Raw genomic sequence first — 21,455 nt, 5'->3', positions numbered from 1 at the left:
TAAATATGGTAATAAACACATTGATGATAAACATATCAGCTGGTGTAGATTGCTGCACATCATATGTAGAATATAACATATTTTTTACTTATTTGCAGCAAAACCAAGGCAAGTGCCCAGCCCAGAATTGTTCAGTGGAAGCCCCTGCTTGGATGCCTGTTCACCACTGTACTGTGAGTTTATTTGATTATTCTAAGATTGGCAAGATTAAAGTATAATTATTTTTATATTTTGGAACAACCTTAGTGTAATGGGCTAGAATATTCTCTGAAATTCTAGAGTGGAGCAAACATTTTGAAAGGAGAAAGAATGTCTTCTCAGAAAGCTCTGCATTATAAGAAGCACCGGTGATTAGGGATTACATGTATTTCTTTTTTGGAGTGAGAGTAACTTGTAAAGGATTTGTCGAAATGGGTTATTGGTGGTTTAGAATTGAATAGTCTTTAAAATGAATGTGCTTGCACATATATTTTTCTCAATAGATGCATATTCAGCAATACTTGATTTTAGATGCCTTAGAGAAGGATTCTTTCTCTTCTTCCATTGTGTTGACTGTTTAATAGTGATGGGTACATGGATTTGCAATTTTCAAGTCTTCCTGGTATAATAATAGCCTCTGCATTTGTGTGAAATCTTCCATCAGAGAATTTTCAAATGGCTTAGAAACAAACAGGTACTATGTCATCATTCCTGTGTTGTAAATGGGAAACTTAAATGCAAAGGAAGTAAGAATAAGTGCATCAGTTGTAAGGTTGGGAATAGATTCTGGATGCCCTGACTGTCCTTTCATGAACTCATTCCATGACGCTGTGCTCTGAATAAGTGAAGAAAGTGGCTGATTGTATGATATGCTTTTATATATACATTGCCTGATAGAAATGACAGTGGTTCCTCTGGGAACCATGTGTGCTGTAACTGAGGGTTTGCCTGTCATGAAATAATTTGTGTGTGATGAGGACAGAAAGTTCAAAAGTTACTTTTGAGGCATTCCCCTCATTTGACCTACCTTGCAGGGAGTATAAAGTGATATGTGGAGTGCTTTAAATATCCTCATCTATTATTGAGATACAGACTTCTGAAAGGTGCAGCTGGACTCTCATAGCATGACTTATGACTGTGTTAAAAGGCAGTAGGCCTGGAGGAGCCTACTTTTCACTCAGATTGTGCGAAAGAATGAAGCCTCTTTCCTTGACTTTTGTTTATCTGTGGAAGGTGAGAAGGTGGGATCACCTTTAATGAAGGAGTGATGATAATGCTAAGTTTTGGAGGCATTCCTGCAGTGCAGAGGCAGCTCAGCTTGCTGGAGACATGGAGAATAAAAATGTCACACTTTTGTGAGCCGGTGGTCAGAGGGGAGTGCCTGCTTAGAGACTCTGCTGATGCCAGAGAAAGGACGAGTTTTAATAATTCTATTTCTTCATCAATCACTCCTTTTATTGTATCCTTAATGATATTATCTCGCAATTACTGATTTATAATGCCTATTTCTCCAAGAAGACCATGTGCTCTTCAGGTTCCTAGTATACCTACACCTAGGTAAATCCCTGGGTACATGGTAGAAGCTCTGTGAGTGTATATTTAATAAATGAATCTTCAATCTGTTGATTTCCTCTTTATAATAAGTTTTAATAAATTATTTTGTAACTCTCACATTTCTCGCTGAATAGGAATAAATATATTTTTACTTTGTTAGTTGGGTGGTTTCCATTTCTCACCTTCAAGTGTCCTTTTATACTTTCTCCTTCAGAGTACCATTGAATATGCGTTTTGAGGAATTTTGTTTTCAAACTAGACAAAATTTAGTAGTTAGATTCAGCTGTGTCAGGCACTATGGCAATTGCTAGAGATACAAAGGTAGATAGGATAGTGGTCCCATTTTATCAAATACATCCATGTATTCCAATTAGTAGCTGATCCTCCAATACACTGATAATTTCAGCTCAAAATAAAAGAAATTTGACATTTTAGTTACTTTGTGCAGTCTTATTGCAAGTAAATCCATGATTAGAATTCTGTCTTTTGGATTATTAAAAACAGCTCATCCTTCATTATTACTGTGGAGTTACCGCTGAGGATCTGAGAATCCCACATTAGGTCTTCCTGTTGTAGAACACTAAAGACCAAATAGATGACTACATTTAAGACCCTTCCTGAAGATCACAAGTCTGAAATGCCAACACTTCAGTCTGATTTTCAGTTCTATGGTCAGGTGAGAGCATCAAAAAGATGTTTCTTCTTGTTTCTGCCATAGAATTGGTAGCTGCTGGTTGCATAGATTTCCTTTGCCATTTACTTAAAAGTAATACATCTCCCAGTGGGGCAAGCACTTTCTGGAGGAATTGCACAACCCATAATGATTCTGCTTTCTCTGTCAGTAACCCCAGTCTACAAAAGTAGGCTCCTAGTGGCCATGTTTGGGCTCTGCGAGTCTGTGCCTGGCCATGACTGACTGATCCAAGAGGTAAATATCTGATCCCAGGTGAGCCTGTTGGGTTCTCTCTCCTGGGTATTTGAAATTTGTACCAGAGAGATATCAAACTGGTAGCCATCAGTATTGAATCATATGAATGACAATAGTTTGGAAAATATTCTATGAACCTCAGTTGCTGAGATTCCTTGAGTTGCCGAGATTCCTTGAGTTGCTGTATATCTGCCCTTTGAGGTTTAGCTTGCTTAAATCTCTCTTTGATTTTGTGAGAAGGGCTCAATAACCTGCTGATAATCAGTAAGTTACATTTTTTTCCTTAAGTTATCTAGATTTTGTTTTATTTTGTTTGTTTGGGGGAATTTATTGCTCTTTGATTTATTTGCAGCCAAAAAGTAAACTCGCTTAACTAACATCTCCTGGTCAGCAACATTTATGGAGCTCCCACCAGAATTGATGTAATGAGTAGTTGTCTCAGACAGAATGAAGCACTCAGAACTGTGGGATTTTGATAATTTATAATAGTCCATTCATTTCAAATATCTGGTTATATATAACACTTGGGTACATAAAAATGAGCAAAGAATAATTTGGTAATGACTTAACTCACATTATAAACTGAGAAATATGGCTAGTTAACAATACAGTAATAAAAGTATATTTACATAACAAAAACTATATACAATATGTAAAGTAGTTCTGGTATTAATTTCCATTTTCTCATCTCTCAGGAAATAGAGAAAATCTTAGCCTCTAGCCTCCTGCGTTTAAGATAATGTCTTGTCCCCCTCAAATCCTCTGTGGGCTGAAGCAGGTTATAAATAAATTAATACATACTTACATTCATGATAAATGGATAGTCTCTGTTATCTTTGTGCATTTTTAAATTCACTTGATTCTTTCCTACATTTCTTTCCCCGGTGCCCTATTCTTTCTTGGTGTTTTGCTCTGGAATAATTGTATCCTTATAGCTGGGCTTTGTTACTTTATTCAAAACAGTCCTGGTCTTTGTGTGTGCTTTTGCCTCCAGGTTCATTTTAAGTGCAGAGGTTTTATCATTGGTTTTTCCAAGAAACTTTCTCTCTCCAAATTGTTTTTCAAATGCCTGTCAACAGCTACATATTGCCTTAAAAATTACTTCTATTACTACTTGATCACTCTCCTCTTGGATGCTCTCTTTTTTTGGCACTGCACATTTCTGTAATAATGGGACCAAGAAGTGTTTTTAAAGACTTTTCCTTTTAGTCAGAATTACAATGTACAGATTGGGATTCAAGCTGAATAGAAAATTTACCTCCAGCAATTATACAGAAACATGGGCATATTTATACTTTGTGAATAATTATAAGTGAAATATCTTCTCTAGTGAGAAGTGTGACAGTTTTGTTTATTTATCTTTCCTTGTATGGCTACATTAAGCATTAGAATGATACCCTTCCTCACCTCTACACTTTACATTTAATTGGGTTGTATGCCCATTGGTTTGTACGATCACCAGTATGAACACAGTGGTTACCTGAACCCCTGCCACTTAGAAACAAATGAGAAGAGACCCACAGGTTCTGGGACTCAGGTGAAGACAGGCAGATCTCTGAATCTGGAGTGAACTAGGCTAAGAATCAGTTCCTGTCAGTTGGAGATAAAGAACCTTAGATTTGACCAGCTGCAGGAGGCTTGAGCAGCTGCTGCATTTCAGGGCAGATCTCTGGACCACTCAGCATGACTATGGCCTATGAGTGGATTTGGTCACTTTGAGGAATGTCCCCAAACGCAATCCTTAGTTATTAAGCATTACTCAGAAATGGCTGTAATGTATAATTTTACTGATTAGACATATGATATATAAATATACATATTTGTCTAGAATAATTGCTTTGTTTCTCTTTATGTTTGCACACCCCTTAGTTCCTGGAAATTTAAAAATAATGTAATGAGAGGAGTTTCTAAAAGCTAAGTTGAAAAAAAAATCCCTGCTATTATGGAGCTTATCATGGATATTGTTATTTCTGCATATCTCTATTGTTATGTAGTATTCACCCATAAATAGATATGGGAAATATTTTTAAAAATCATATAAGCATTTGCAAATAAGAACACTGTACTCTGAATACATCAACCCTCATTTACTCATTCAAGGAGCATTTACTGAGCATATTTTGTAAGTTGTAACTGACCCTTTGATTCCTCAGGATAGAGCAGGGAACAATACATGCATATAATCATTATACTCTGTAATACATGCTATATAATGGTCTGTACAAAAAGCTATAACTTTTCAGAATGGAGATTTGCCTCAAGATGGATTTTGGAAGACAGAGTATGCAGTTTTTGGTAATAGTTAAGTATAAAAGCTTTAGAATTGTATAAGTTTTGTGTTAAAATACAAATTCTGCCACTTACTAGCCGTATAACATTGGACAATCTACTTAATCTCTCTGAGTTTACACGTGTAACAGGATATTTTGAGATTTACATGAGATAATGCATGCCATGTGTTAACACAGCGCCTGCCACGTGGTAATTGCTTGAAAAGTGGTAAGAGAAAAGAAAGAAAAGGATAGGTCATTCTAGAAAGTGATGGGGAAGGATGAATTGGTGAAGCAAAACATAAAGAACAGGCATTAACTCATTATTAATTTAGGGCTATTTAGGAGGGCCCTTTCTTCCAAAAGGATTCTGGCTTGTTCAGGAAGAGTTTCCAGGAGTTAATACACAACTCTTTAAGACTGTAAAAGGAGAAATCCTGAAGCTCTTGAAAAGAAACATTTGCCCTCTGACAGGCAAGAACTGATGATATGGAGTGTCATATTGAGATGTTTGTATTCTGAGTAATATAAAGCCATTTTTGAAGAGTGGGGCTAGATACTCTTTTTAATTTGAAAGCATATTAACATTTCACTACAGTGTCTCTCTAGATTATGAAAGTAATTTTTCTCTTTTATGGGAAATCAATAAAAACAGACGTTCCTGTAAGAAACCAGAGGAGATGTTCTTTTAAAGTGTTTATTGTTTCAGCATGTTCTCCCAGACTGCCTCCCATTACCCACAATTGGGATCATTCCCTCTAATTGAAACCAGTTAATACAATGGGCATAAGCTATTCTATACTAGTGCAAAGGTTTTTTTCACCCTGTTTTGGTAGCTTCTCCCCCACCTTTTTTTCTCCACAGTTCATTGTGTGACTTCCTTTTGTATACAGCCCAAATAAATACCCAGACCATGGTACTTAGAAACATCCAATGCAGTCATAAAACAAATAATGTTGTGTCTGCTCTCTGGGTGTTGTAGAGTTCCTAGGAACACAGACCCACTGGGCAAACTCTGCTGCTGGGAAATTACACCCAGGATGGCTTTGACGGGTATTGTCTTTCCAAAGACTGGATGTAATTTTTATTTTTTAGGGCAAGGTTTTCATACCATCAGTGGTTAGTTCCCTTATAGAACAAAAACTTAGGATGTTATCAGATGATCACAATTTTAGGAAAATTTTGGAAAATTACAGAGTACAGGGCTTTAAATTGGTCTACACTGGGATTAGAGTACATCTGGCCATATGGGTGGTAGCCGTAGGGTTAGAAAAGAATTCAGAGGGGAAATTTCCTTAGAAAAAATCACAATGCACTTTAAGAGATGTGAGCTCTGTGGAATGGCTCTGATTCCAACTTGGATGTAGTTAGGGCTTTGAATCAAGGAAAGTATGAGGAAGACTAGGTTGATACAATGGATATATTGCTTTTTTCCCATCTCTTCTGGCCATTATAGTACTTTCGACTTGTACTGGTTTCCTCTCTAGGTTCGAAAGAACCAGCTGGGAACTGCAGGATTCATATCAAATAATTTTGTTACACTGATCTTTGAAGCATGCTCAGAAAGGGAACCCACAGTATTTATGGGTTTGGGGGGTGGTTCATGGGAGAGATGAAAGGGCATTTCCAGTGAGCACACATAAAAAACACACAGAGTAAAGAACTAAAGACATATAAACATGTACCCAGCATGCCCTGTGCAGAGATGAAGGTTTCAAGTCCTGAGGTTGCTGGCAAGATCTGAGAAGCTATCCATCAGTGTTCTTATTTTTTTCCCACAGATTTACTGAAATATAATTCACACACTATTATAATTCAACCATTTAAAGCACACAGTTCAGTGACTTCAGTACATTCAGAGTTGTGCTACTCTCACTACTACCAATTTTAGAACATTTTCATGAGCTCAAAAGAAACCCCATGTCCATTATAAGCCGCTCCCCACTCCTCTTCCCTCCAGCTCCTGGCGATCACTAATCTGCTTCCCATCTCTACGGATTTGCTTATTCTAGACATTTCCTATGAATGGAATTATAAAATACATGGCCCTTTGTGATTAGCTTCTTTCACTTAACTAGTATTTTCAAGGTTTAGCCATGTTGTAGCATATATCAGTTCTTCATTACTTTATCTTGATGAGTAATATTCTGTCATACGGCCATACCACATTTTGTTTATCCATTCATCAGTTGGTAGACATCTGTGTTGTTTGCCCTTTTTCATCATGTGAATAATGCTACTATGAGTGTTCACATGCAACTTTTTGTATGGACATATGTTTTTACTTCTCTTGGATGTATACCTAGGAGAGGAATTACTGAGTTGTATGGTAACTGTGTTTAACCTTTTGAGGAACTGCCAGACTGTTTTGTAAAGCAGTTACACTATTTTACATTCCCACTGGCAATGTGCGAGGGTTTCAATTCTCCACATCCTCACAACGTTTGTTATTATCTGTCCTTTTTATTGTAGTCATACTAGTGGGTATGAAGTGATATCTCACTGTGGTTTTGATTTGCACTTCCCTAATAATTAGTGATGTGTTGAGCATCTTTTCATGTACTTTTAGGCTATTCTTTTATCTTTGGAGAAATGTCTATTTAGATTTTTTACCTATTTAAAAAATTTTTTTTTCGTCTTTAAGTCTTTGAGTTGTAAGAGTTCTCTATATGTTTTTAATACTAATTCCTTATTAGATATGTGATTTGCAAATATTTTGTACCATTCTGTGGATTGTCTTTTTACTTTTTGATACTCTCATTTGAAGCACAAAAATTTTAAATTTTGTTTTTATATATACACTATATATATACAGTATATATATATATACACATATATATATCACATCTTCTTTATCCATTCATCTGCTTTTTTTGGAAGTTTTGAATTTTATTTTATTTATTTTTTTATACAGCAGGTTCTTATTAGTCATCCATTTTATACACATCAGTGTATACATGTCAATCCCAATCTCCCAGTTCAGCACACCCCCACCCCCACCCCCCACTGCTTTCCCCCCTTGGTGTCCATACGTTTGTTCTCTACATCTGTGTCTCTATTTCTGCCCTGCAAACCGGTTCATCTGTACCATTTTTCTAGGTTCCACATATATGCATTAATATGCGATATTTATTTTTCTCTTTCTGACTTACTTCATTCTGTATGACAGTCTCTAGATTCATCCACGTCTCTACAGATGACCCAATTTCATTCCTTTTTAAGGCTGAGTAATATTCCATTGTATGTACATACCACATCTTCTTTATCCATTTGTCTGTCGATGGGCATTTAGGTTGCTTCCATGACTTGGCTATTGTAAATAGTGCTGCAAGGAACATTGGGGTGCATGGGTCTTTTTGAATTGTGGTTGTCTCAGGGTATATGCCCAGTAGTGGGATTGCTGGGTCATATGGTAATTCTATTTTTAGTTTTGTAAGGAACCTCGATACTGTTCTCCATAGTGGCTGTATCAATTTACATTCCCACCAACAGTGCAAGAGGGTCCCCTTTTCTCCACAGCCGCTCCAGCATTTGTTGTTTGTAGATTTTCTGACAATGCCCGTTCTAACTGGTGTGAGGTGATACCTCATAGTAGTTTTGATCTGCATTTCTCTAATAATTAGTGATGCATGCTGAGCAGCTTTTCATGTGCTTCTTAGCCATCTCTATGTCCTCTTTGGAGAAATGTCTATTTAGGTCTTCTGCCCATTTTTGGATTGGGTTGTTTGTTTTTTAAATATTGAGCTGCATGAGCTGTTTATATATTTTGGAGATTAATCCTTTGTCCGTTGATTCGTTTGCAAATATTTTCTCCCATTCTGAGGGTTGTCTTTTCGTCTTGTTTGTAGTTTCCTTTGCTTTGCAAAAGCTTTGAAGTTTCATTAGGCCCCATTTGTTTATTTTTGTTTTGATTTCCATTACTCTAGGAGGTGGATCAAAAGTGATCTTGTTGTGATTTATGTCAAAGAGTGTTCTTCCTATGTTTTCCTCTAAGAATTTTACAGTGTCCAGTCTTACATTTAGGTCTCTAATCTATTTTGAGTTTATTTTTGTGTATGGTGTTAGGGAGTGTTCTATTTTCATTCTTTTACATGTAGCTGTCCAGTTTTCCCAGTACCACTTATTGATGAAGTCCAGTTTATCTGTTTTTGTGTCACTTGTCATATCTAAGGAGACTTCACGTGACAAGGTCACAAAAATTTACTTCTATATTTTCTTCTAAGAGTTTTATAGTTTTAGCTCTTACATTTAGGTCTATGATCTATTTTGAGTTAATTTTTATGTATCTATAGTGTATATGGATAGCCAAGTGTCTCTGAACCATCTGTTGAAAAGTATTTTCTTTCCCCATTGAATTGCCTTTGCAGCCTTGTTGAAAATCAATTGACTATTAATGTAAAGGTTTATTTATGGAACTTCAATTCTATTCCATTGAGTTATATGGCTATCTTTATCCAGTACTATCTTGATTACTGTAGCTTTGTAGTAAGTTTGAAACTGAGAAGTGTACATCTTCAACTCTGTTCTTCTTTTGCAAGATTATTTTGGATATTCAGGATCCGTTGCATTTTTATATGAATTTTAGGATCTGATTGTCAGTTTACAAAAAAGCCATCTGGGATTTTGATAAAGATTGCTTTGAATCTGTGGATTAATTTGTGGAATATTGCCATCTTAACAATATTAAACTTCCGATCCAGTGAATGTTTTTCTATTTATTTAGGTCTTCTTTAATTCCTTTCTACAATATTTTATAGTTTTCAGAGTACAAGTTTTTGCTTTTTTTTGTTAAATTTGTTCCTAAGCACTTTATTACTTGTGATGCTATTATAAATGAGTTTGTTTTCTTAATTTCATTTTTGATTGGTCATTGCTAGTGTATGGAAATACAATCAATATTTATTTATTGCTCTTGTACCCTGTAACATTGTTGAACCTATTCATTTTAACAGCTTTTTAGTGAATTCTTTAGGATTTTTCTATATACACAATCATGTCACCTGCATAAAGAGATAGTTTTACTAGTTTTACTTCTTTCTTTCCAGTATGGATGCCTTCTGTTTCATTTTCTTGCCCAGTTGCCTTAGCTAGAATATTCAGTACATTATTGAATAAAATTGGCAAGAACAGACATTCTTGTCTTGTTCTTGATTTTAGGGGAAAATTCAGTGTTTCCTCATTAAATATGATATTAGCTGTGGGATTTTTATAGATGACTTTTATCATATTGAGGAAGTTCCCTTCTATTACTATTTTATTGAGTGTTTTTATCATGAAAGGGGGATTTTGTTTGTTTATGTGTTTATTTTGATATTTGTTTTTAACACTTAAAATTTTCATGTGTTGAGAGAGTGCCTTGGCTTTCTATTGAGAAAACTAAGGAAAACTTTTCTAGGACTCCTGGAAGTATAATCTACCTACTCATAATCCACATCTGATTTTGCCAAAAGATAGGTCTTCCCTTATTTGACAGATAAGAATACTGAAGCTCAGAGAAGTGAAATATTTTTTGACATCACAAAAAATATTTTTTGGAATCCTTTGGGTACGCAGTCTGGTGTTGTTTCTGATATAATTCACCATCTCTCCAGAATAAATTTATGCTCTTGAGTTTGCTGTGAAAAATAATTAATTCAAAAGAGACTGTTTTTTTTTTTTTTTGATAGCTGTGCCTTGTGTCATGAAAGGTGCTGCCTGGATTCTACATTGAATGTTGGGTAACATTGCATTGTTGGACAACCATATTGGCAACCACAGTAGGACATTGAAGGTCTTCCTTCACAGCACTGTCAGGATTTCTAATCTTATATGATTTATTTGGAGAAGAAGACCATGTAGATAACTACTATTATAAAGAGAGTTATAATAAACCTGACTATTTAGAAATTTAGTTATGTCCTTCTGTTCAGAGCTAATGGAATTTTAATAATGGGTTTTATATAAGAGGATTTCTAGGCTCTATCTTCCTTCTTTGTTTCATCATTTGATGTAGCAATTAAATACGAAATTTTCTCTCAGAGGTCATTCCATGACAGAGCTATAAGCTACAAGATTGTTTTTCACAGGTTTATAGAGGGATGCTGATACAGAATATGGTGATTCAATAATTTGTAAATTATTAAGAATACAAAAAAGCTATACTGTGATGGGTCTATGGATTTTCCTATCCAAGGGCTTTGTCTCTGTGTCCAGAAAAATTCCTGGAAGAATTGAGTTTTTGTTCTCTCTGACATCAATTTAAGGAAGCTTCAGCTATATTTACTGACCAATGTTTTACTTACTTAGTATCCAACAACCTCTGTTATGTAGTATACACTGAGAATTATCTAGAAATAAAAACTATGTTGAAGTGAACTAGATCAATATTTCACAGCTCATTTACAGTGTACCTACCTATTCTATGACCTCACTGTGTGAGCTTCTTATTATTTCTCAAATACATGTATTTGAACAAGAGAGACCCATTATACCTTGTTTCTGAGCCTATTTAGATACATTTCTAAAAATCATGGCTACTTATTACCTAACCCATTAGAAGATCCAGATAGTTAGAACAGGTGTACAGAAATTCAGGAGAAAGCATTACTAAAGCCTGGTGTATTAGCAGCCATGGGACGTGGCAGTCAACAGTGAGGAAAGAAGCAAATGTTTAAAACAAGCACAAGCCCTTAAATTCTATGATGTAATTGAGTGGTGGGACCTGGGTACATCACAACTTAGTATTCTAACTGACATTCATAAATGCTGGCCATGGGTCAATACATAAAAATCTAAAATTATGTCCAAAGATTTTTTTGGAAAAGAATTACCTTTGTGACGTCTACCTGCAGCTACTAAAACATTTGCAAACTATTTAAAATGTTCAAAATATAAAAACATCGTATACTTCAAAGGATAAACTTGAATTATTGGGTAGGTTCATGTTTGGAAACACCTCTTTCTTTGATGGTTTTAATTGATGACCAGAGAGTTGGCACATTTTCACTCATACAAACTCTCAGGGCAGTGGATTCCTCTCTCCTTCAACTTAAGTAGTTGAGTTATTGGTTTGAATTTGTGGTGGAGGCAAAGGTGGTATTGAGGGAGGCAGAGAGACTGACAGCAAAATAGGGAGGGATACGTGAAAGGAGATTTGCTTTGGGTTTTGTAGTGATTTTTAACAGTACAAGGTATTGACACTTGTTGGCATTACCTGAGCTTTTAAGTGTAGGTTAACGTTCTTCCTGTTGAACTTTTCACTCATCACTTAAGGAGTCAGTGTTGCATAGTAGTAGGGGCATGAGTTTTGGAGTCAAGCAGAAGTTGAGATCTCCTTTCTCTCACTAGCCATATGAACTTCAGTAAGCATTTCAACAACTCTGTCTCCCTTTTCTCATGTGAAGTAGGAATGATAACAGATACCTACCTTGCTAGACTACTTTCAGAATTAAAGACAATGTATGCGATATGCCTAAATCAGTGCCTAGCACATAGTAGGTACTCAATACATGTTGTTTTTGTAATTATTATGGCATTATTATTATCAGCACTGTAGAATTCTAAAGATGGTTACAGTTTGAGATCTATATTTACCCCACAAAGGCACTTGAGCAATGAACTCTCAGATAGGTTGGCCTACTTTCAACTTACCTCAGATAGTGGATGTAATTGAAAGGTATAGAGTCTGAATGTTTAAATGAGTTAATTTTATTTTAAAAAGCATAAAGGTTTTTTTTTTGACAGTGATTTCTATTACAATTTATATATCTTTGAAAGTCATTTGTGAACTTAGTGTCATTGCTATATTATTTTTTGGTTACTTGAATTCCTGAAAAATACTATGAGAGAATGGGTTTCAGCACTGAGTGGTGAAAGAGCCTCTGAAGCATATATGATTGGTTTGGTTATGGAGTGCTAAGTCTGGTGCAGTTATGATGGAATCTCCCTTCCTTTTATATTAACAAAGTAAATGAATGTCTTATGAACTCCTCTGGGTACTTTTCCCTAGCTATCATATTATCCCTTTTAATTTGATGTTTTTAGATCGTGTGAAACAAATATAGACATCATCAAGTGCTCTTGATTTGGGTGTTGGTGCTGTTCATAAACCAGCTACAGTTATGAGTTATGAATGACAGCTCTTCCAAGTAGATAATCCTACCTTGAAAACCTCATACTGCACACATCTCCTTAAAGAAACTTTTCCTACAACAATATTCGGGGGACGTGTATATTGCACAAATTTAGCATTTAAATGAAGGCCATATAACGTATGAACAGGAGTGTACTCTAAGTAGTAATGATTATAGGCTTTAAAAATATTTATTCTTTGTGCATTTTTTGTATATTACCAATTATGTATAATGAACCTAGAAATCCAAGGAAATAACAACAAAGAAATGTTATTTAAATAATTGAATTATACAAAGAAGATATGGAGGTGTTCTCGTCAAAGTCTTCCTTACGCCTGCTTACTAGTCTGACTTTCTGTGCTGCTCTTCTGATTGTGCTTATCCCATTCTCAGGCTTGCCTCATTAGATTTAGCTTTAGGTAGTCCAAATAGGGGAAGCTATTCCATGAGGCCATGTCTGTAGCAGCAGCCAGCTTCCTACGTCCAATACAGAGCAGGTGTCAATGACAAACCTCTTGAAGCAGCCTCCAGCTACTTCGGATCTCTGTGGAATTGTACAAATGTTTGGACAAACTTGGCCTGAAGAAAACTTTTAACAGGGCTTGACAGAGAAATGCAGCATTAATTGCTGCAGCTTCTCAAAGAAGTCCTGTTGGCAGCAGGTGGCATAGTCCCCTGACAGCCTCATAAAAACAACCCCTTCCAGTCTGGATTAATGGACTGGTTTCAGCAACAAAAGGTATAACAAATGTATCTATCAAAACCCCAAACCTAAGCATGATTGGAGGAGGTGGAAAAGGAGCAGGTTTCATAACAACCACTCTTCCATTAGAGCAATGAGGAAAAATGTATACAAACATTTGAGCATTTCATTTACCGATCCATATATTTTCAGTCAACTCAGAGCACACACCTCATTGAAAAACTCAATGCCATTCAAGTTTGGATTGGCAATGTCTCCCAACCACAGGAAAAAAAATGCTAACTGATCTTGAGGACTATTTTATCTTATTGTTTAATTTTTATTTATTTATTTATTTTTAATTTATTTATTTTTTTTTTTGCGGTACGTGGGCCTCTCACTGTTGTGGCCTCTCCCGTTGCAGAGCACAGGCTCTGAACACGCAGGCTCAGCAGCCATGGCTCACGGGCCCAGCCGCTCCGCAGCATGTGGGATCTTCCCGGACCGGGGCGCGAACCCGTGTCCCCTGCATCGGCAGGTGGACTCTCAACCACTGCGCCACCAGGGAAGCCCTTGAGGGCTATTTTAGATTGCATTTTGGTGAAGTAAAAATTTTGCATAATTTAATATCCACAGCTTAATTAAAACATCCCATAAATATCCTCTCTCTAAATATGCTAATACTCTGTTGAAAAAATCTGTTTCTGCAATGTATTTGGTCATACACCACTGTTCTTTAGGTTGTGTCAGCATTTTCATTAAAAAGTTGTGCTCTGTTTATAACTCGAAAGCAAAAATGCATTCTGAGCTAAAACTTAATGTCCAAAGTCTTTGTCAAAAAGCAGTTTTCTAAAGTATACACAGAATGGAAGTTTTATGACTCTGTGAAAGCTTGAAGTCTATAGGAAGACCTATAAGACACCAACAAAAGAATCTCATGTGTTTCTGTGCATCAGGACAGCCCACAGAATCTGGGAAAGAAGCTAGACTATGGAAGGGAATACAGCCTTTCTGACACTGTGCTGGAGAATCAGGGTACATAGGGTTATTCTTGGTTGCATTACTTGAAGGACACTGGAAGGATCACGGACTTTGGCGTTACCTGGAACTGGTTAGAGTCAAACCTTTACTGCTTACTTAATTTGGGAAATTCCTTCACCTCTGAGCCATGTGTGTGGATTGAATGGGATGACAAACATAAAACTCCTGCACACCATTCATTTTCTTCTCTTATGATTTATGATGTTGTTTGAAGCCACTGACTTGCTTTTCCTCCATTGTTTAGAGTATTTTTTTCCTGAGAGTTGATATTTCTTTGAGTGGCTTTCCTTACATTTATGTTGCTTAAACATAAAATACTAAGTCAAACAAATGATAAAATCATTCCAAGGCCACGCCCAAAGAAGGCAAAATATTATAGAGAGTGTAAGGACATGTCACACAATTGTAGAGTAGATAGAAAATCACCTGTTTCTTCCCCACCAATCCCTAGTCTGGGAATTTGCTTTGCTTTCTGAAGCCTATACTATGTAGACAGAAGCCCAGACTGCCCAGTAATTCAACATGAGCAGGAATCCCTTGCCTAGGAAAGCCCTTGACAACAGAAATGTGGCCTTTTATAGATGAAGTGAAATGTTCTCTTTACAACTGCCTGTTTAAAGAAAAAAACAATTGAAAAGAGGGAGAATTTTAAATTTCCTGTTGTCAGATGAACTGTTTTCTTGACAAGAGCTAGTTTATTATCTCAACATGTGTTATTTAAACAAGCCTCAGTCTTCTGTAGCACATCTCCATTATTTTTTCGGCTCATCAAAACCTATTTATCCATCTATTTTTCCTCCCTTCATTAATTCTATAAATATTTACAGATTGCCCACTATGTCCCAGGAACTGTACTAAGTCCTATAAATTCACAGTGTAAGAAAATATACACAGACCCTGCCCTCGAGGAGGAAGCAGCAATAAATTAAAGAATCCCATAAGTGAAGATAAAGTTGTAATTTTGATGAGTGCTACAGAAAAGATGTACGTGGTATATTGGGAGTGCATTTGAGGACGTACTGATGTAGAGAGGGAGGTCAGAGAAGGCTTCCTTAAGGGAATGCTAATTAAAAGTAGGATCAACTTGGGGAAGGAGGAAGAAGAGTATTCAGGAGGAGGGAACCATATACACAAAGATTCTATCTTAGACGGGAAAGGAGCTGTAAGGCCAATAGGGCTGGCGGGAGAGCATATAGGGGCAGCTTGGTAAGAGAAGGGATTGGGAAGGGAGACACAAACCATCTAATGTTTAGGATTTCTTTGAAGTATTTTAAATAAATTAGAGAGAGAGGAGTGAATCAGGTAACATGGTCATATTTGGATTTTGAAATCATCACTCTGGATGTTATGTGTAGAACAGGTGGGATGACCTAGAAAAAAGTTATAGTTAAAAACAAAACAAAACAAAACTAGTTACAAAGCTTTTGCAGAAGTCCAGGCAAGAGACAGTGGTAGCATGAATTAGGGTGGTGGTGGTGATGAAGAAACATTGAACATATATGAGATTTTTAGGTTAAAACATTCCAGAACATAGATATGAAATGCATATGGGAGTTTAAAGAGGAAAGGAAGTCTCAGAGATGACTCCCGATTGCCTGTGTTATATGAAACAGTGGGTAGAAGTATCATTTACTGAATTTGAGAACTCTAGGAAAGCTTCATTTTAGGGGTGGTAGTAGGAGATCAAGGTATTCATTCTGGATAACTTAAGTGTTAAAACTCTTATTTTATTGATTGAAGTACAGTTGATTTACAATATTATAGTAATTTCAGGTGTACAACATAGTGATTCAATATTTTTATAGATTACACTCCATTTAACGTTATTTTAAAATGACTGTTTCCCTGTGCTGTATAATATATACTTGTAGCTTATGTACTTAATACATAATACTTTGTACCTCTTAATTTCCTGACCCTATCATGCTTCTCATCCTTCTCTTTCCCCACTGGTAACTGCTAGTTTTTTCTCTAAATCTGGAGTCTGTTTCTGTTTTGTTATATTCTTTCATTAAGTGATAACGTTCAATATTTGACTTTGTCTGACTTATTTGACTAAGCATAATACCCTCTAGGTTCATCCATGTTGTTACAAATGGCAGAATTTCATTCTTTTTAATGGCTGAGTAACATTGCTATATATGTACACATACAGATGTGCACACACACACACACACACACACACAGCCACATCTTTATCCATTCATCTGTTGATGGACACACAGGCTGCTTCCTTATCTTGGCTTTTGTAAATAGCACTGTTATTAACATTGGGGTGTGTGTATCTTTTTGAATTAGTGTTTTCATTTTTTCTGGATATATACCCAGGACTGGAATTGCTGGATCATATAGTAGTTCTATTTTTAGTTTTTTAAATAACTTCCATACTGTTTTCCATAGTGACTGCACCAATTTACATGCCTACCAACAGTGCAAAAGTCTTCTCCACATTCTCTCCAACATTTTTTATTTGTAGACTTTTTTTTTTTTTTCAGTACGTGGGCCTCTCACTGTTGTGGCCTCTCCCGTTGCGGAGCACAGGCTCCGGATGCGCAGGCTCAGCGGCCATGACTCACGGGCCTAGCCCCTCCGCGGCATGTGGGAATCTTCCCGGACCGGGGCACGAACCCGCGTCCCGTGCATTGGCAGGCGGACTCTCAACCACTGCGCCACCAGGGAAGCCCCACTTTGTAGACTTTTTGATGATAGCCATTCTGACAGGCGAGAGGTGTTATTTCATTGTGGATTTGATTTGCATTTCTCTGATAATTAGTGATGTTGAACATCTTTTTATGTGCCTGTTAGCCATCTTTATGTATTCTTTGGAAAAATATCTATTCATGTCTTCTGCCCATTTTTTGAGTTGGCTGTTTGTTTGTTTTTGATATTGAGCTGTATGAATTGTTCATGTTTTGGATATTAACCCCTTGTTGGTCATATCATTTGCACATTACTTTGTCTCATTCAGTAGGTTGTCTTTTCATTTTGTTGATGATATCCTTGGTTTGCAAAAGCTTTTAAATTTAATTAGATCCCATTTGTTTACTTGTGCTTTTATTTGTTTTGCCTTAGGAAACAGATCCAGAAAAATATTGCTACCGTTTATGTCAAAGAGTGTTCTGCCGGTGTTCTCTTCTAGGAGTTTTATGGTTTTAGGTCTTACTTATAGGTCTTTAATCCATTTTGAAAATATTTTTAGTATGATATGAGAAAATGTTCTAATTTCATTCTTTTACATGTACCTGCCCAGTTTTTCCAGCACTACTTATTGAAGAGATTATTTTTCTCCATTGTATATTCTTGCCTTCTTTGTTATAGATTAATTGACCATAGGCGCATGGGTTTACTTCTGAGCTTTCTATTCTGTTGCATTCATCTATGTGTCTGTTTTTGTGCCAGTACCGTAATGTTTTTGTTTTGTTTTGTTTTTTACACATCTTTCACCTTCTTGGTTAAATTTATTCCTGAGTTTTTTATTCTTTTTGATGCTATTTTAAATGGGTTAGTTTTCTTAATTTATTTTTTGGATAGTTCACTGTTAGTATATAGAAACACAATTGATTTTTGTGTGTTGATTTTGTAACCTGCAACTGTACTGAATTGTTTATTAGTTTTAACAGTTTTTTGGTGGAGTCTAGTGTTTTTAAAAAATTTTTTTGAAATAAGTTGATTTACAGTGTTGTGTCAATTTCAGGTGTATGGCAAAGTGATTCAGTTATATATGTATGTGTGTGTGTGTATGTGTGTGTATATATATATATATATATATACACACAACATATATATTGTTTTTTTACATTCACTTCCATTATAGGTTATTACAAGATATGAGTGTAGTTCCCTGTGCTATACAGTAGGTCCTTGTTGGTTATCTATTTTATATATAGTAGTGTGTATATTTTAATCCCAAACTCCTAAATTATCCCTCTCCCTACCACCCCTTGTTAACCATAAATTTGTTTTCTATCTGTGAGTCTATTTCTGTTTTGTAAATAAGTTCATTTGTATCCTTTTGTTTTTAGATTTCTCATGTAAATGGTATCATATGATATTTGTCTTTCTCTGTTTGGCTTACTTCACTTAGTGTGATAATCTCCAGGTCCATCCATGTTGCTGCAAATGGCATTATTTCATTCTTTTTATGGCTGAGTAATATTCCATTGTATATATATTTCACATCTTCTTTATTTGTTCATCTGCCGATGGACACTTAGGTTGCTTCCATGTCTTGACTATTGTAAATAGTGCTACTATGAACATTGGGGTGCATGTATCTTTTTTTTATATATAAATTTAATTAATTAATTATTTAATTTGGCTGCATTGGGTCTTTGTTGCTGAGCATGGGCTTTCTCTAATTGTGGCGAGTGGGAGCTACTCTTCGTGTGGTGGGCAGGCTTCTCACTGTGGTGGCCTCCCTTGTTGTGGAGCATAGGCTCTAGGCACACAGGCCTCAGTAGCTGTAGCATGTGGGCTCAGTAGTTGTGGCACATGGGCCCTAGAGTACAGGCCCAGTAGTTGTGGCACACGGGTTTAGTTGCTCCATGGCACGTGGGATCTTTCCGGACCAGGGTTCGAACCCATGTCCCCTGCATTGGCAGGCAGATCCTTAACCACTGCACCACGAGGGAAGCCCCTGAGGTGCTTGTATCTTTTTGAATTATGTTTTTCTCTGTATATATGCCCAGGAGTGGGATTGCAGGATCACATGGTAACTCTAATTTTAGTTTTTTAAGGAAACTCCATATTGTTCTCCATAGTGGCTGTACCAGTTTACATTCCGACCAACAGTGTATGAGTGTTCCTTTTTCTCCACACCCTCTCCAGCATTTATTATTTATAGACTTTTTGATGATGCCATTATGACTGGTATGAGGTGATACATCACTATAGTTTTGATTTACATTTCTCTGATAATTAGTGATGTTGAGCATCTTTTCATGTGCCTACTGGCCATCTGTATGTCTTCTTTGGAGAAATGTCTTTTTAGATCTTCTGACCATTTTTATTTTTGTATTGAATTGCATGAGCTGTTTGTATATTTTGGAGGTTAATCCCTTGTCAGTCACATCATTTGCAAATATTTTCTCCCCCCAAAAAAATATATATATATTTTCTCCCATTCTGTAGGTTGTGTTTACGTTCTGTATATGGTTTCCTCTGCTGTGCAAAATCTTTTCAGTTTAACTGAGTCCCATTTGTTCATTTTTGTTTTTGTTTCCATTACTCTAGGAGATGGGTCCCAAAAGATATTGCTGTGATTTGTGTCAGAGTGTTCTGCCTATGTTTTCCTCTAGGAGTTTTATAGCATCTGGTCTTACATTTAGGTCTTTAATCCATTTTGAGTTTATTTTTGTGTATGGTGTTAGAAAATGTTCAAATTTCATTCTGACTATAATACCCAAGCCAATGTACAGATTCAGTGCAATCCCTATCAAATTACGAATTGCTTTTTTCACAGTAGAACAAAAATTAAAATTTGTATGGAAACACAGAAGACCCTGAATAGCCAAAGTAATCTTGAGAAAGAAAAAAGGAGCTGGAGGAATCAGGCTCCCTGACTTCAGACTATACTACAGAGCTACAATAATCAAAACAGTATGGTAGGGATTCCCTGGTGGCGCAGTGGTTGAGAGTCCGCCTGCCGATGCAGGGACACGGGTTCGTGCCCTGGTCCGGGAAGATCCCACATGCCACGGAGCGGCTGGGCCTGTGAGCCATGGCTGCTGAGCCTGCGTGTCCGGAGCCTGTGCTCCGCAACAAGAGAGGCCACAACAGTGAGAGGCCCACACACTGCAAAAAAAAAAAAAAAAATCAAAACAAAAAACAGTATGGTACTGGCACAAAAGAAAGAAATACAGATCCATGGACCAGGATAGAAAGTCCAGAAATAAACCCACGCACATGTTGTCAATTAATCTATGACAAAGGAGACAAGAATATACAATGGAGAAAAGGCAGTCCCTTCAATAAGTGGTGCTGGGAAAACTGGACAGCTACATGTGAAAGTATGAAATTAGAACATAATGTTTTGATTACTGTAATTTTGTAGTATAGCTTGAAGTCAGGTAGTGTGAAACCTCTTGCTTTGTTCTTCAAGATTGCTTTGGCTATTCAGAGTCTTTTGTAGTTCCATATGAATTTCAGGATTATTTGTTTTAGTTCTGTGAAAAATGCCATGGGTATTTTGGTAGAGATTGAATTAAACTGTAGATTGTTTTGGGTAGTATGGAAATTTTAACAATATTTTTCCAATCCGTGAACATGGGATATCTTTCCATTTATTTGTATCATGTTCAATTTCATCATCAATGTATTATAGTTTTCAGAGTATAAATGTTTCACCTCCTTGGTCAAGTTTATTCCTAGGTTTTTCGTTTGTTTGTTATTTGGGAGAAGATGCAATTGTAAATGGGATCGTTTTCTTGAATTCTCTTTCTGATAATATATTATTAGTGTATAGAAAGCAACAGGTTTCTGTATACTAATTTTGTATCCTACAACTTTCCTGAATTCATTTATTAGTTCTAATAGTTTTTTGGTGGGGATTTTAGGGTTTTCTATATATAGTCCCATGTCATCTACAAATAGTGACAGTTTTACTTCTTCCCTTCCAATTTGGATGCTTTTTATTTCTTTTTCTTGTCTGATTGTTGTGGACAGGATTTCCAATATTATGTTTAATAGAAGTGGCAAGAGTGGGTATCCTTATCTTGTTCCTGCTTTTAGAGGAAAAGCTTTCAGCTTTTCACTGTTGAGTATGATGTTAGCTGTGGGTTTATCATGAATGGCTTTTGAGATATGTTCCACCTTTACCAAATTTGTTGAGAATTTTTATCATGAATGGATGTTGAATTTTGTCATATGATTTTTCTACATCTATTGAGATG

At 36.3% G+C, this 21,455-nt stretch overlaps 1 protein-coding gene across 1 annotated transcript in view; it reads left to right on the top strand.

Moving 5' to 3' along the window:
- Positions 1-21,455, top strand: part of LOC149748752 (disks large 1 tumor suppressor protein-like) — a 588,852-nt gene that overhangs the window by 523,336 nt on the left and 44,061 nt on the right. The window contains exon 4 of the mRNA XM_089914186.1: positions 99-21,455. This exon is cut by the window's right edge and continues 44,061 nt beyond it. Within this exon, the coding sequence (XP_089770312.1) occupies positions 99-218 (120 nt within the window). The 3' untranslated portion in view covers positions 219-21,455. The remainder of the gene's footprint in view (positions 1-98) is intronic.

The sequence above is a fragment of the Delphinapterus leucas genome, chromosome 7 (assembly GCF_059928025.1).
Source record: "Delphinapterus leucas isolate spDelLeu-1000000601 "Yukka" chromosome 7, BTC_Dleu_Yukka2, whole genome shotgun sequence".
Taxonomy (NCBI): Eukaryota; Metazoa; Chordata; class Mammalia; order Artiodactyla; family Monodontidae; genus Delphinapterus; species Delphinapterus leucas.
The sequence above is the reverse complement of the archived record's forward strand: the minus strand, read 5'-3'. Positions and strand labels throughout refer to the sequence as shown.